Source organism: Rhinolophus hipposideros, assembly GCF_964194185.1.
Source record: "Rhinolophus hipposideros genome assembly, chromosome: 2".
Lineage (NCBI taxonomy): Eukaryota > Metazoa > Chordata > Mammalia > Chiroptera > Rhinolophidae > Rhinolophus > Rhinolophus hipposideros.
The window spans coordinates 39,591,039-39,608,081 of NC_138048.1; the positions used below are offsets into that span (position 1 = coordinate 39,591,039).

A 17,043-nucleotide genomic window follows, 5' to 3' on the forward strand; every position below is an offset into this window, starting at 1 on the left:
ACACCTAAATATATACAACTTTATTTTAAAATAAAATAAAAATTAGTAAATAAATTTAGAGAAAATGAAGTAAACATGATGAGTGATGGTTTGCCCACTGAGATGTCCACAAAAAGCTAAAGTTCTTGGCAGCAATGTGATGGATTGGAAAATAATAAGCAGAGTTGTAAAAGCATGGTTAAAGGTGAAAATGCTTGATCCATTTATGGAAAAGAAAACCAACTCTCAGCAAAGTGGGAATGGAGAGAATATACCTCAACATAATAAGAGCTATATATGACAAACTGATGCTAATATCATACTTAACAGAGAAAAGCTAAAAGCATTCTCCTTAATATCAGTAAAAGACAAGGGTGTCTACTTTCACCACTTTTATTCACCATAGTATTGGAAATCCTAGCCAAAGCAATCAGAAAAGAAAAAGAAATAAAAGGCATCTAAATTGGAAAGAAAGAAGTAAAACTGTCATTATTTGCAGATGACATGATAATATGTACAGAGAACACTAAAGATTCCACCAAAAAGCTATTAGAATTGATAAAGGAACTTAGTAAAGTACCAGGATACAAAATTAATGTTCAGAAGTCAGTTGCATTTTTATACACCGGTAAAAAACTATCAGAAAGAAAAATTAAGAAAACAATCCCATTTACAGTTTCACCCAAAAAATAAAATACATAGGAATAAGTTTAACCAAGGTGTAAAAGACCTGTACTTGGAAAAATTATAAGACATTGAAGAAAGAAACTGAAGAAGTTACAAATAAATGGAAGTATATACCATGCTCATGGATAGGAAGAATCAACATAATTAAAATGTCCATACTACCCAAAGAAATCTATAGATTCAATGAAATCCCTGTCAAAATACCAATGGCATTTTTCACAGAACTAGAACAAATAATCCTAAAATTTATATGGAACAACAAATGACCCTGAATAATCATAGCAATCTTGAGAAAGAACAAAGTTGAAGTTATCACATTACCTAATATCAACCTATACTACAAAGCGATAGTAATCAAAACAGCATGATATGGGCATAAAAACAGACATATAAATCAATGGAACAGAGAGCCCAGAAATAAACCTACATCTATATGGTCAATTAATCTATGACAATGGAGGCAAGAATATACAATGAAGTAAAGACAATCTTTTCAATAAATGGTGTTAGGAAAACTGGTAAGATCCATGCAAAAAAAATGAAACTAGACCACTTGCTTACACCATATACAAAAATAAACTCAAAATGCATTGAAGACTTAAATGTAAGACTTGAAACCATAAAACTCCTGGAAGAAAAAATAGGCAGTAAACTCTTTGACATTGCTCTTAGTAATATATTTTTGAATATATCTCCTTGGACAAGGGAAACAAAAAGTAAATAAATAAACAAATGGGACTACTTAAAACTAAAAAGTTTTGCACAGCAAAGGAAACCATCAACAAACAAAAAAACAACCTGCCAAATAGGAGAAAATACTTGCCAATGATACATCTTATAATGGGTAAATATCCAAAATTTATAAAGAATTTATATAATTTAACATCAAAAAACCCCCAAACAATCCCACTTAAAGATGGGCAGAGAACTTGAATAGACTTTTCTCCAAAGGGGAAATATACATGGCCAATAAATAAGAAAAGGTGCTCAACATTGCTTATCATCAGAGAAATGCAAATTAAAACCACAGTGAGATATCACCTCACACCTATCAGAATTGCTATCATGAAAAAAAAATCAACAAACAAATGTTGGTGAGGATGTGGAGAAAAGGGAACCCACTATCCACATGTTGGGGGGATTGCAAATTGCTGCAACCACTATGGAAAACAGTATGGAGGTTCCTCAAAAAATTAAAAATAGAACTACCTTATGACCCAGCAATTCCACTTTTGGGGTATTTATCCAAAGAAATCCAAAACACTAGTTTGAAAAGATACATGCACTCCTATGTTCACTGTAGCACTATTTACAATAGCCAAGACATGGAAGCCACCTAAGTGCCCATTGATAGATGATTGGATAATGAATAAAGAAGCACATTTTATATAATGGAGTATTACTCAGCCATCAAAAAGAATGCAATCTTACCATTTGCAACAACATGGATGGACCTAGACGGTATTATGCTAAGTGAAATAAGTCAGACAGAGAAAGACAAATATCATATGATCTCACTTATATGTGAAATCTAAAGAACAGAATAAATGAAAACAAAGCAGAAACAGACTCATAGATGCAGAGAACAAACTGATGGTTGCCAAATGGGAGCAGGCTTGGGGACTGCATGAAAAAATGAAGAGATTAAGAAGTACAGATTGGTAGTTACAAAATAATAACAATAATATTGTAATACTATGTATGATTCTGTGGGATACTAGACTTAGCGGGGAATCACTTCATAAATTACATAAATGTCTAACCACTATGCTGCACACCTGAAACTAATATAATATAATATTGAATGACAACTGTACTTGAAAAATAAAAATTAAAAAAAAAAAAGAAACAAAACAAAGGTGAGGATGCTTGAAGGAAATTGGGAAGACAAGAGGAAGAAGTAAAGGGTGTGCTATTGACCATGATTGAGCTCTTCCATGGATAAGCCCTGGTTCTGATGATGTATGGTGTAATAAGGCTCTATAAGGCTATCAGAGTGGAAAGGATATAGTCTTTGGTGTCAGACATGCTGGAGTTCAGTTCTTGTCTTCGCCACGTGCTGGCTCTGTAACCTGGGGCAAGCCAGCTTATCTTTCTAATACTGTCCCTTATCTTTAAAAAAAGGAGTAATAAGTGCTCGCTTCAGCAGCACATATACTAAAAAAAGGAGTAATATTATCTAGTTTATGTACCGTGTTTCCCTGAAAATAAGACCTAGCTGGACCATCAACTCTAATGTGTCTTTTGGAGCAAAAATTAATATAAGATCCGGTCTTATTTTAATATAATATAAAACCAGGTCTTATGTAATATAATGTAATATAAGACAGGGTATAATATAATATAATATAATACCTGATAATATACTATAATATAATACCTGATAATATAATATAATATAATATAATATAATATAATATAATATAATATAATATAATATAATATAATATAATATATAAGACTGGGTCTTATATTAATTTTTTTCCAAAAGATGCATTAGAGCTGATGGTCTGGCTAGGTCTTATTTTCGGGGAAACACGGTAGTTATCATGAGCATCAAATGTGAAAATGCATAAAGAACAACTATAAAGCAAAGAACCACATGGTCCTCTGAGAAGGCATATGCTGATCAAAAGAAGAGTCTGATAAAAAGAATGTATTTCAATATAAATCAAGACCTTTATTTGTGTTTTTTAATTCCTTGAAGGAGGAAACAATGACTAAATCAGTATTTCCTTTTTTTATTACCATTTTATTCTTTATCCTCTAGCTGCTCACCTGTTTCTTCTGTTTGGCACATAGTAGTTGCATATTACATGATCCTTAAATTTTAAATCATTTGGAATATATTTCAATATTTCCCAAAATAACCCACCACGGAAAGGCATTTTACTGTCTTTCCCTTCTCCAGCAGTGAAAGGAGCAGTCACTGGGAAAAGGGAAGGAGACTGGGTTAAGAGATTCAGTTCTGCTTCATAATGTCAGGAGGAGAATTACAATTAGCTCTTATAGATGTTTCTATCTTCTCCACTCAACTCAGAACTGATTAGAGCTGTCTTCTGACTTAATTGAATGTCTAGTGATAATATAAAGGTGTAATTTTTCATTTTAGTTGAGAAATGTTTTAAAGAATTGAAATAGAAATGGGTTAGGGAGGTTTTAAGCCTTCTCATCTAACCTCATGATAGTTTTTGAATTAATATAAATGACATTTTGTACAAAGTAGTGTTTTTCCTAAACTCCTTATTTCCTGGAAACAATTCATTGTAATATATCTCTGGACACTCTTGAGATTTAACAAGAACAAACATTTAAACTGAAGAAGAAATAAACAACCAGCCAACAAAGCAAACAACGCTCTGTCACTGGGTTTGGCACATAACTTGCACACATAGTATGTCATACTACCGAACCAATTATTGAATATTGAAGAGGCTTTGCTATGTTATGAAAAATAAACTTAACCTTGAAACAAAAAACAAAGAGCAAGCTGTCTTATTCACATAATGAAATATGTGATTGATACGATTTTTTTAACCTATTTCAGTTAAAGAGATTATTGCTGATCTCTTTATGATCATTACATTCCTCAGGTTTTTATTTTGATTGGAGTATTTAATTAATTTGTTTTCAACAAAAGTATATTTTGAGTTCTTGTTCACATGAGAATGTTATTGTGTTCCCTTTACATACAAATGACTTTTTTCTTTGTATAAAATTGTTAACATTTTTAATTTATGTAAATTGGTAAGTCCTCACTGTTTTCTTCTATTATGTCTTCAGATTTTGTTTCTGAAATTTTTCAGTTGCACTTTTTAATCATATCTTTGTTCTCCAGCTTTCATTATTATCTCTTTTCGTCTTAATCAATATGAGTATTTTAAAGACTTGGCTAGAAGAAACACAAATACAATTCTTTTGTAAAGCTCTACTTAGTAATGTAAAAGATAGATATGTCCTCTTATACTTACACAAAGTCCAAGTCGGGTTTTAGGAAAGGATTTCTTTTAAAAACAAAACAAAAACTACTCTGAGGAATAAGTAATTTTGCTGCCACCAGCGTGCTGCACTTAGATCACGGTACTGCTGCTACGGAGGCTGTGGTAAGCACTGAGACAGGCGACTCCCACAGTCTCACGTGCAAGTCAGTTCCACACAAAAAACAAACACTCCTTGAGGGCTTGTAAAGTCTCAGCCTGGAAAAGAGAGGTACCACACATCGCTGTTACTAAGTCTTGCATGTGAGCACCACACATCGCTATTACTAAGCCCTACATGTGAGCACCACACATCACTATTACTAAGCCAGGCATGTGAGTACCACACATTGCTATTACTAAGCCCTACATATGAGCACCACACATCGCTATTACTAAGCCAGGCATGTGAGTACCACACATTGCTATTACTAAGCCCTACATGTGAGCACCACACATCGCTATTACTAAGCCAGGCATGTGAGTACCACACATTGCTATTACTAAGCCATACATGTGAGTACCACACATCGCTATTACTAAGCCCTACATGTGAGTACCACACATCGCTATTACTAAGCCATACGCAGGGCCTACAGCTTGTCATGTCCTCTGCCTGCAAGCTCTCACGGGCCCCCCTTCCCCTCCACCACCTATCCTGCTCCAGTTCTCCTGCTACATTCCTCTGGGAAGCTTTCCTGGGACTCTTGCATCCCAGTCTCACTCCTAAGAGTCAAATTCACATGGTAACTCCTGCTGGAATTCAGTGTCTCATTTGCACTCAAAATCAATCTTTCCAAAATTTAATTCATCTTTGTTCCTCTGGCCACATCCAAAATTGCCTTCTCCTCTGTTTATTTTCTCAGTTAATAATACCGTGATCTAAAAAGTTGCCCAAGCCAGAAAACTGGGAATTGTTTTGGCTTTCTCTCCCTTCCTTACTTCCCATATCCAGTCATTCACCAAGCCCTGTTGAGTCCACATTTTAAATCTGTCGTGTGTTCTCATATGTGGATTGGTCTATGTGATCCTCTGCTTGATGTGCATATCCTCCATGAATTTAAACGCCAGGAGAGTTGCTCATTGTACCTCCAGCGCCAAGCACAATGCTTAGACGAGAGAAGCTCCCCAATGCTGTGTGAATAAATGAAAGAATGTCTGCAGGGAGTAGCATGAGAGAACAATATGAAGACTGTTAGAGGTCAGCTCATGGGGCATCAACCTTGAACTGTGGTGTAAAGCCAAGAGCGGTGGGTGGGATTTAATTTATCTAGTTCCCTAGATAGTTCTCTAAATGGCTTCAGCTCTGACTTCTACATGATGAAAAGGGTCCCACAGTAAAGGGATCTTCAATAACCTGTGCAACCTGACACACACCCTCAGGACAAGATCCAAACACAATTCAGCTGGAGACCAATGAGGCTGAAATGACCTTCGGCTCTCTCAAGATACTAAGAGGGTGTCATTGATACTTGTGTTCCCAGAACCTTATTGGCACGTACCAGCCCTCAGCAAACTCCACAGGCCTGCCTCTGAGAGGAAGCATAGAGCAGCCAGGCAAGAGACACAGTAACACAAAGCTCAAGGCAGCATGCATGTGTCACTGCTCTCACATGGTCTACAAGCAATGCACCTTAGATGGAAATGAATGAATTCTCCTTCCTTTGCAGTAAACCCGCAGTAAGCAAGGATTCTTGTCACATTATTTTCTGACCTCCAGAAAAGAACTTTTGATCAGTCATTGTAATACAAATGAAATTCCCAGCATGTTATCATACTACACCGGATTCCAGTTACACTGCCAGAATTAAATCACATGGAGCCGATCAGTGCCACCCAGTGTGGGCAGTCAGACTGGTTAGGGAAAATGTTGTTTTTAAGTAAAAGGTATTTTGAAAGGTGGCTGGCAATTGCTGAGCAGACTGAGAATTCCAGGTAATAGTAGTGTAGCTTACAAATAAATTCAAAGTTCTCTGATGATTACTTCCTAGTTATTTTTCTTCATCGTTGTTATCACCATTGTTATCGTAGCACCACTGTTAAAATAATTCCTTTCTGTTTTCACTTACTAAGTCAGTCAATGAATTCTGTGGAGGTCAGTTCTCAGAGCAAGAGAGAGGAAGGAAGAGAGGGAGGAAGAATGAATAAATGAATGAATGAATGAATGAATGAATGAATGAATGAATAATGCTAGTTCATGGGAGGGGAGATAAGAGGCTGCAGACTGACAGTGAAAGCCTCATATGAGGAACAGGGTCCCAAAGTAAAGAGATCATTTTTTTCGTCCTGACAGTGATTTAAGAAAATGGATAGTCTTTTTTCTTTTTCTCCTCCCCTCTCTCCTTCCTCTCACCTTTTCTTCCTCTATTAATTAGGAGAAGCACATCATATCTCTCAGTATCTCACAGTATCCAATGATTACTTATGCCTAGTCATTTGTTTTCTTCTATGCATTTTTCTTTTACCTTGCCTTGTTCCAAAAAGGATATGAGGTAACTTTAAAAATACATAACATTGCAAAATTTTAAAAATAGGTAACTGAAGAAATTGTTGCAGAAGGGACAAAGATAAAGCCACTTCAATGAAAAAATAAATGAAATTCAAATTCACTCTGTGATCCATAGGTTCATAAAATTATAACCAACCAGTTGCCAAAGAGAAGAATAGCTGCTCTTGAGACAGAGACTGCCTGGCCCCCCTCTTAAATGAGTAATGGAAAGCAGTGAGTTAGAAGTTTCAGTCACTGCACAAGAATCTGAACTACTGGTGGCTCAGTGAAGTGAAAGAGAAGGAGATGTAGGTGACTTGGCCACTAGAAATGACTTCCCCATCATAAAGCTAATGCCCCAGAAAGTTCCCATTTTCTTCACCCCTGACAATTAGCCCTTTCTGGTGCAGCCTTTGGAATGTAGTTCTTGACTTGAGTCAGCCTGGAGAGACTGGTTACCTAGAAAAGACCAAGGGAAATGGGGCAATTATAAAACTCATCAGGAGATTCAAGTCGCCTGTTGCTAGGATATGCTTATGTTTTCAACATCTGAATTAAACTGCAGATGCCCTATTTTATACCTGCTAAGAGTAGTTTTTAATTCTTACCTCATGCCAGACACTCTTCTAAGTAATTGATAGGTATGACACTAAATCTCTGTGATCACCCCACTAGAAAAGTACCATTTTACTCACTCTACTAGAAAAGTAAAGAATGTGAGGAAGAGAGAAAAGCCAACAGACTCTCCCAAGATCATACATCCAATTTAGAACTAAGCCAGGATTCAACCCAGGGAGTCTGGCTTTGGAATTCAAGCTTTTAATAGCTAATCTACAATGCTTTTGCAAATCTTCAAGTGCTTTGCAAATCTGTCTCTTAGACTCTGTATACAGATTGATGGGTATAATGCAATGGCTTCTTAGCAGTCAAGAGCTATATGGAAATATGCCTTTTTGGCGGCATTTGATACCACTGGCCCACAGTGCTCACCAACAAATATTTGCTTAATGGGATGGACTTACCTTGCTTCTGGAAACCCACAGTCATCTTGGCTCCTCTAATACCATATGCTTTCTCTGGCTCCTCCTTTTCAATCGTCTTTTCTCCTGCCAGTCAGTCCCTTTTGAAAGCATTCTTTATTGTTGCTTCCTAGGCTCACTTCTCTTCTCCCCCTGAGTTGGTACTTTCAGCTTCTTCAATTATCGTCTACACGCAGATGTCTCACAAATATGTGCTATTTGCATTCCAGTTTCACTCCTAAGAGTTAAATTCACATTGTCAACTCCTGCTGGAATTCAGTGTCTCATTTGCACTCAAAATCAATGTTTCCAAAATTTAATTCATCTTCATTCCTCTGGCCACGTCCGAAATTGCCTTCTCCTCTGTTTATTTTCTCAGTTAATAATACCGTGATCTAAAAAGTTACCCAAGCCAGAAAACTGGGAATTGTTTTGGCTTTCTCTCTCTTCCTTACTTTTCATATCCAGTGATTCACCAAGGCCTATTGAGTTCACATTTTAAATCTGTGTACATCTCTTCATCCCCACAGCCATAGTCCAGGCCACCACTGACTTACCCTGGGTTAAAGCATCTTATAAGGACCAGTTGAATATCATTTCCTCCATTGGGTCTTTGGAATATAGCTCCTCCTTATTTCTTTATCCTCATCCCTTTATTTTGCACACAGTGCCTCCAACATTTTGAACTGACTTCAGTTTTCTCCCACCTTTTCTGTTCACACTGCTCGGGGAAGTCTTCTCCTTGATTCTCCTCCTTCTTTACTCAACTCCCAACTTGTCTTACTAATTCCTGTCATTTTTAAGGACTAGTTAATATGTCACTACTTCCAGAAAGTCATCCTTGAGCTCTCTTGTCTTGGTTATGTTTCTCGCCTCTGGAATCCCACAGTACACTGTATATTATGTTCTACCATAGATGACACTTATTACCTTGAACTGCAATTCTGTATTGACTGTTTGTAAGGGAAGGGAAACAAACTGCAGTAACAACAAATTCCAAAATTTCATTTTATTCATTTGTACTTGATGTGGTATAAGTCCATTTTTCCTTAAGGAAAGAGCCCGTGACGGGCCATGCCAGTGACTAGATGCTCTGTTCCATAGTCATTCAAGAACCCAGGCTGCCGGCAGTTCTGTCACCTTTAAGTTATAATTTCTAAGGCTCCCTGCATCATAATATATGGATAGTGCATGAGGAAAAAATATGGAGGTTCATACATGGGAGATTTTATAGGCCAGGCCTTGGAATGACGACCATCACTCCCATTCACATGCCACTGGGGTCAGTTCAAAATGTTGAGGGCACTGTGTGCAAAGTAAAGGGATGAGGATAAAGAAGTAAGAAGGAGCTATATCCCAAAGACCCCAAGAAGGAATTGACATTCAAGTGGTCCTTATAAGATGCTTTAACCCAAGTGTAAGTCAGTGGTGGCCTGGACTATATACAGTGCAGGCTGTGGGGATGAAGAGATGTGCACAGGTTTAAAGTGTCATCTCAGTAGATGACCAAACCTAACCACACAGGAAACTAGGAAATGTACTTCACTTTATCTGTGCCAGAAAGAAGAGGAAGGGCTTTGGTGATCAGCTGGCAGTCTGCCACACTGACCTTTATTCTCACTGAATTGTATAATCCATGAGGGCACAGGCAAAATTTCTCTTTCTCTTTACTTCATTACTACTCTAGTATACACTGGGCACTCAATAAGTGTTTGCTGGATAAGTGGAGCTATTCATATCCAGTCTTTACAACATTTTTTCTCCCCATCCTGATGCTGGCTTCCCATTTTACTTCCTCACAGTATCATCTGAAGCAGGTTCTAAAACATCTCTCCGTATCTGACTGTATTCATAGAGCTGGGTGTAGTATATATTTGGTGTTCATTCGTAGGCTGCGTTGCAAACGATTGTTATTGATCATCTCTATATGTGATCAATCTATATGTACTTGTGGATTCACAAACCACAACACCAATTTATTTATCCTACATATATATTTTTTCAGAAATTTGATTACCCTTGTTTTTTATTTAAGGCATGCCCTTTCCCAGAATCAAGGTACCTGGGAAGCTGGGATGCCATTCACTACTATTTAAAGCTTGAGTGTGAATGAGCATACTGGCTATTGTAATGTAAAGATATTGTTGAGAATATTGTACATATTATGCAGTATTCTTTTAAAAAGACTGGAGAGAAATTTCTTTTTTATCACAATAAAAGGAATAGCTGTGTTTCTCTTGAAAACTGACTGTTTTTTTATCTTATGGTGTTCATCAATTGCAAAACATATACTCTTAATTTCTTAGCATTATTACTAGAAACTTCTGATCAAAATGCATCCCACATATACTAAAAGTACATGATATCAAGAAACGCATTTCTTGTATTATCCCCACACAGGTTTCAATGGGACTCAACATACTTTTTCTAACTGTATTTTTTGCCCATAGTTTTCTTTTCTATCTACTTCTTTTATCTTCTTACATTGCATATTTATATAAGCTACCTTAAATATGTGTTAGAACAAAAAAGCAATACACATAAATAAAATATATTAAAAATTCGTCTGCCCAAGAAACATAAGCATGTTTTCAGGGGAGTGTGGTTTGGTATTTTTCTTCTTCAATCTACCTTGCTTCATCCCCAGAGATATTTTTAAATGAATATGAAATAGTTTTTCATTGTGGAAGAAAGAGGCGAAGGAGGAAAATAAAAAATGATGCATTATAAAGATGTAGATGACTCTGAAAGCTAGGGATTGACATAAATACAAAACCATATTTATTATGTGAAAATATTATATACAGTTGTGAAAACTCACTGCAAGGTAAGTTCCATGAGGGTGAGGATCTTGTCTTTATTGTTCTTTGTATACAGAATAGAGTTGGGCACACAGTAGACATTGAAACAATATATATTGAAAATGTGAATGTAGTACACTTTGCATTAGGAGAACTGGGTTAATAGCAAATGTTAAATATTGAATATAGAACCACAGGCATATACCTTTCAGACTCAGTTTCATAATTTATAAAAAAATGAAGCCATTAGATTATGTATTCACTAAGATTCTTTCCAACTCTAAAATTCCATGCTCTGCATGCCACCCTTTTAATTGTGGTGGCAGAGTTAAACATGTGAAAGCTAGCACTTATAATAATTTGCAAATTTTGTTTTCAAAATAGGATATCCAGCTACATCTTCAGTAACCCTTGTAGATACAAGTACATCGACTCCAAACACCGCCCCTCAAAGTGAGTATAGTAAAGCTTATTATTCAAAAGAGTAAACATACTCCAAAGTTTTACAATAGCCACAGTAATGTTGAGGTTTGGGCAAATGGCTATATTTTTTCATTTGATGGAGAAATTTTGCTTGTGAGTTACTCTGTTGTAACTTGTAATCTGGTTACTATATATTGATATGACAATCACTATAATTTTAAAAGTAAGGGTTGGTGATTTGTTATTATACTATACCTTTTATTTGTCATGGAATATTAAAGTAATGTTTAAGTAATCATGACAATACTCTCAGCGACCTGAGTTGGTGACAAGAACAGAAAACAGAAGCAAATCAGTAACAAGTTGGCATTAAACATAAACTACAGAGCTTTTGCTTAATATGCCAGCTAGTGTTCCTGCATAGGGAAACACATTTTCAAATTCAGATTTCCCCAAAGTCCCATAGACTGAAAATTCAGCACATCAAAGCAAAGTTAAATTACAGCTTTATAAAGGTTGGATTCTGGAAATTTTGTCTTGCAGCCAGCAATTCTAATGTGACTACCCAAGGCTTCAACTACTCCTGGACCTCTAGTGGGAAAGACACCAAAAACTGTAAGAATAACTGTGAATCCCTTAGAGTTCTCTGGGCATCATTCATTCATCCAACCCATATGTTGAATAACTTCTATATGTTTTGTTCATAATAATATTAACAAATATTTACAAAGCATCTACCATGTTTAAAGCATTGATGTTGGAGCTGAGCATACATCTGGGAATAAACAGATCTAAGTTCCAAATTCTGGTGGAAGAGAGATAGACAAATGGTGATAAGTGAGATGGAAAAAATAAAGCAGTGAAGGAAGACAGTGAGAATCAGTGGTAAGGATGGGTTGCCATTTTAAATAGAGTGGTCTTGAAAGTCCTTACTGAGGAAGGTGACATCTTAGTAAAGATATAACTAAGGGAGGTGAAAAAGCAAGCTCTGAGTTTATCTGGGGAAACAGCAACCTCGCAGAATATTCGTATACCTAATAAAATGAAAGCAGGAGCCCAATGTGAGACACAGAAATGGTTTGTTACTTTTAATCTGGCCAACTAGCAGCAGTAGTGCCTGCTGATGCTGCTTTAGCAGGTACTGACAGGGGCTGAACAGGAAATATATTATCTCTTAGTGGTTTTAAGACAAAGGTCAATGTTGTAGTGACATAGCAAGGGATGTGGCTGAAGCAAAGAGAAGTGAAAACCCTGGATGCCAGAGGGGCAGAGCTCTGAATTTAACTACTAGGCCCTTTGCCATGATAAGTTAAATGCATATGTTTCCCTTTGGAAAGCATTTAAGTTATACATTTGAAACCTCTCCAAGTCTTTTGTACCCACTGGCTTAGTCATCTCACTGCTGAAAACTTGTCCTTAGGAAATAAATCAAAGAGAGGCAAGGAACATGTATAATATTGCTCTTTGTAGCATTATTTATTTCATCTCTTTTATGGACATCACATTCTCAGATTTGGGTTAATCATAATCTTTAACATATGACACACTTTCATTCTCAGTCGGTGCATGACCCTCTGTAATTTAAGGTAACATTTCTTTTAATAAAGTTGACCCTTGATCAACACGGGTTTGAACTGTGTGGATCTACTTATATGTGGATTTGTTTTTCAATAAATACATAAAGTACTGTAAATGTATTTCTCTTCCTTACGATTTTCTTAAGAACATCCCTAGCTTACTTTATTACAAGAATGTAGTACACAATACACATAACATACAACATATGTGTTAATTAACTATTTATGTCATCAATACGGCTTCTGGTCAACAATAGGCTATTAGAAGTTGTTTTTAAGGAGTCAAATGTTATATGTGAATTTTCAACTGCATGGGGGTTCAGTGCCCCTAACCCCCGTGTTGTTCAATTGTCAACTCCAGTAGACACCTGTGTACTCAGTGTCCAAATATAAGACTGAAAAGGCAGTATCAGAAGAGAGAACACACAGAGATCCATAAATAAGTGAAACTTAGATGTCAAAGAAAGCAAGGCAGATTACTGTGAAAAGAAGAAACTGTTCAGCAAATTGACCTAGAAACACTGATTATTTATAAGAAAAAAAACATGAAAAAGTACCCCTACCATGCACATTACACAAAAATAAATTCCAAGTATTTTAAGATCTTTATGTCAAAAGCAAAACATTAAAATATGTAATAAAATGGAAAGTATCCTAACTGGTGTTAAAGCTGACCTTGCTGAGCTTCTATTATTATAATCACTGATTTTGCCTCATATCTTTTTTTTTCTTATTGGTTTCAGGTGTACAAAACAACGTAATAGTTAGACTCAAACACTGCCTCAAGGCCTCTTGCCCCAATTCCATATGTCATGGCAAATGTTTTGTTTTGTTTTTTCTAATAAGCAAGAAATATTGCCATAACATTTTTTAAAAATTGTGCTTCCATATATATAGATGATGTATTACAGAATTGTACTCCTGAAATCTATGTAACTTTACTAACAATTGTCACCCCAACAAACTTTAATTAAAAATAAATAAATAAATAAAGTAATAAAATAAATGTGGATCTCTTCCTGGCTTTGCGGTAAGGAGGGCTCAAAGAAGAGATATATAGCACAAACCTTAAAAAAGATTGAAAAAAGTAGAATAAAATAAAATTAAGAAAAATATTTTTAATCAAAAAGCACCTTAAAGAAAGTAAAAGAGGAAGGCTATATTCTGAGAGAAGACATTTGCCATACAGGTAATTGGAAAAGGATCGAGAATATATAACTGACAAAGGATCAAACTTTATATAAAGAGTGTAGAAAGAATGCTTACAAAGCAATAAGATAAAGACAAAAAGCCATAGAAAATGAGCAAACAGGCATATCACAAATCATGAAACAAGTGGCTAGAAAACGTTTAAAGAGATCCTCAGCCTCTCAAGTAATCAGGAAATGCAAATGAAGACTAAAATCATATAACTATTTTACACCTAATCAATTGGCAAAAATTATGAAGTCTGGAATTGCCAAATGTTATATAGAATGTAGAGCAATTTAAGTTTTTATATGTTGCTGGTGAAAGTATACATTGGTACCATCACTTTCCATCACTTTGGCATTAGTTTTAAAGCTGCGCATTTTCATATCCTGCGATCCAACAATTCTACTCATGGATAATATACTCAGCTTATGCACACAAAAATTCTAGTATGTGTGCCCAGGAGATATGTACACAAATGTCAGAAGGAAAACACTGTTCATAATAACAAAAATTATAAATAATCTAAATGGTCATAGCCAGGAGAATCGATAAATATAGCATCGTCATATAATAAAATATTATAAAACAATGAAAAACGAGTAAATGTCAGCCACATACAACACCATGAAGGAATCTTAAAAACATTGTGTTCAGTCAAAAAAGTAAATGACAGGTGACAATACGTGGAATGACATTTTTTAATAAAAAGTTAAAAGCAAATATAACCAAATACTATATTGTTTAGGCATAATATGTGATAAAAATTTAAAAGCTACCTAAGTGAATAATAGACACAACATTCAGACCAGCATTTGCTTTTGAATGGGCATATCAGAGGTGGGACAGGGTTAGACATTTATAATGTTATTAATATTTATAATAACCAAAAAAATCTGTGTGTATAAGTGAGGATGAGGAGGTGTTTAGGAAGACTATGTCCAATAATGAGAAATTATGAAATAAGATGAGATACTAACTCAATGAAATATTATGAAGCCATTAAAACAATAGCCATAATGTACTAAGCTAGCCAGTATATCTCATTATATAGACAAAGCTATGAGCTAGAAAATTTTTACCAATCAGGTATAAATTGAGAATAAAAGTATTAGACTGAGGATGAAAGTCCATACCTAATAGATTAACATTTATCCTATATGGTGTTAACATAAAATTGAGTTGTTTGCAATAAACTGTGCTGAAACTCTACCTACACTAATTTGTCATCCTTTATTAGTGATACTATATGCAAGTAAGTTCCATGACATTTTTTTGTTTGTTTGCTTGCTTACCTGTGTCCCCAGTACCTAAGATAATGCTTGGCATATAATTAGTGTTAACAAATATTGTTTAACAGATAAATGAAATAATACTTGTTGGTTGTACAGAGGAAATTATGTAGCACTGGGGATAAAAGTTTATTGGACAATGTTATAGGAAAAAACTGAACTCCAACTTCAAATATATATATACCTATATTTTAATTCTAAGCATAACACTTGTGTGATGTTTTTCTTTATTTTATTTATTTGATTGTCAATTGAAATTATACTAGAATGTAAGATACACAAGAAAAGGGATCTAACCCTTTTTCTGTCTTGTTCACTATAATATTCTAATGTCTGTAGCAATGGCAGGCATACAGTAGGTGCTCAGCAAATATTTCTTGCATAATTGAAAGGATATGTATACATATGGGCAAGGACAAGATAGAAAACACTCACACAGTGAAAAGAAATGACCTGCTAATTAGAATTCTTGAACTTTTTATTTGTTTGCTTTATTTCAATTGTTAAAATACTGTGTGTGCCAAGAATAAAAAGAAATTTTTTTTTCATCCCATGCATTACATCAATATGAAGCATACAGGCCATCTAAGGTATCTTTTGTCTCAGAAACTAAAAGGGTCTTGTTGAAAGTACTTTATAATTTACACAAGCATATTCTTGGTTTTTTTTAATAGATTCCATAATGAAATGAACTACTGTAATCCTTCAGATTTTTTGTCTTTCCCCAGTTGAAAACTTCATTTATCCTCATACATCTTTTTATCATTCTTACCATAAAAATAGCCTTAGAAATTGTGAAATCTAGAAAGGGACTTCAAAACCTAACAAATAATTTTTTTCCTGGCAGTGAAAAGCCACATTCTTACTTATGCGAAAATAAGATCTTGTTGACTAATTGCCATTTTTTATCCGCAAACTTAAAGAAAAATTCCCTGCAGTAAGTTGTTCTATTGTAATCATTGACAAAAACACATTAGGCTCCAACAAGTGAATATAGATTGCTCATTCTCAAATTGTTTTTGAAACATGTTTCTACTAGTTGAATTGGACTGTAATGCGACATCCAGTATTAGATGATGCATTTGGCAAGACTTGTGACAGGCATTGGTAATTGGATTTTTTTTCTTCCAGTATGTTTATTTCAGTAGATTTATGAAATGTTCAGAGGCAGGAAAAGAATGATAATGGATAGATTTCTGGTGAAATAAGCCCGCTAGCAGTGTTTCTAGGGCCCTTGCTATTTGTGAATAGGTTCTATGGGATATTTGCGTATACATGTATTTTGTGTAGCTCACATACGTTGGGATGTCACTAGAAGGTTCTGAGTGCATTGCATTTAAATTTATAACTGTATGTTTTAATGTATTCTTTATTGTCATTTTGTTTATCAACTTAAAAAGATCTAGGTTGGAATTCAAGAATATTAGAATCTAATCATAGTTCAGCTTTTAAGTTTCCTACAATCTAGAACAGAAATGTTTATTTTTTGTTTAATTAATTAATTTATTTATTAGTTTCAGGTGTACAAAACAAGGTAATACTTAGACATTCATCATTTATATCCCTCATACTGTGAACCCCCCTCCCCCCATCCACTATCCCTCCGACC

General features: G+C 35.1%; 1 protein-coding gene across 1 annotated transcript in view; it reads left to right on the forward strand.

Annotated features, from left to right (window-relative positions):
* CD96 (CD96 molecule) overlaps positions 1 to 17,043 on the forward strand; it is a 94,905-nt gene that overhangs the window by 61,996 nt on the left and 15,866 nt on the right. The window contains exons 9-10 of the mRNA XM_081074710.1: positions 11,336 to 11,404; positions 11,918 to 11,989. Coding sequence (XP_080930836.1) covers positions 11,336 to 11,404; positions 11,918 to 11,989 — 141 coding nt within the window. The remainder of the gene's footprint in view (positions 1 to 11,335; positions 11,405 to 11,917; positions 11,990 to 17,043) is intronic.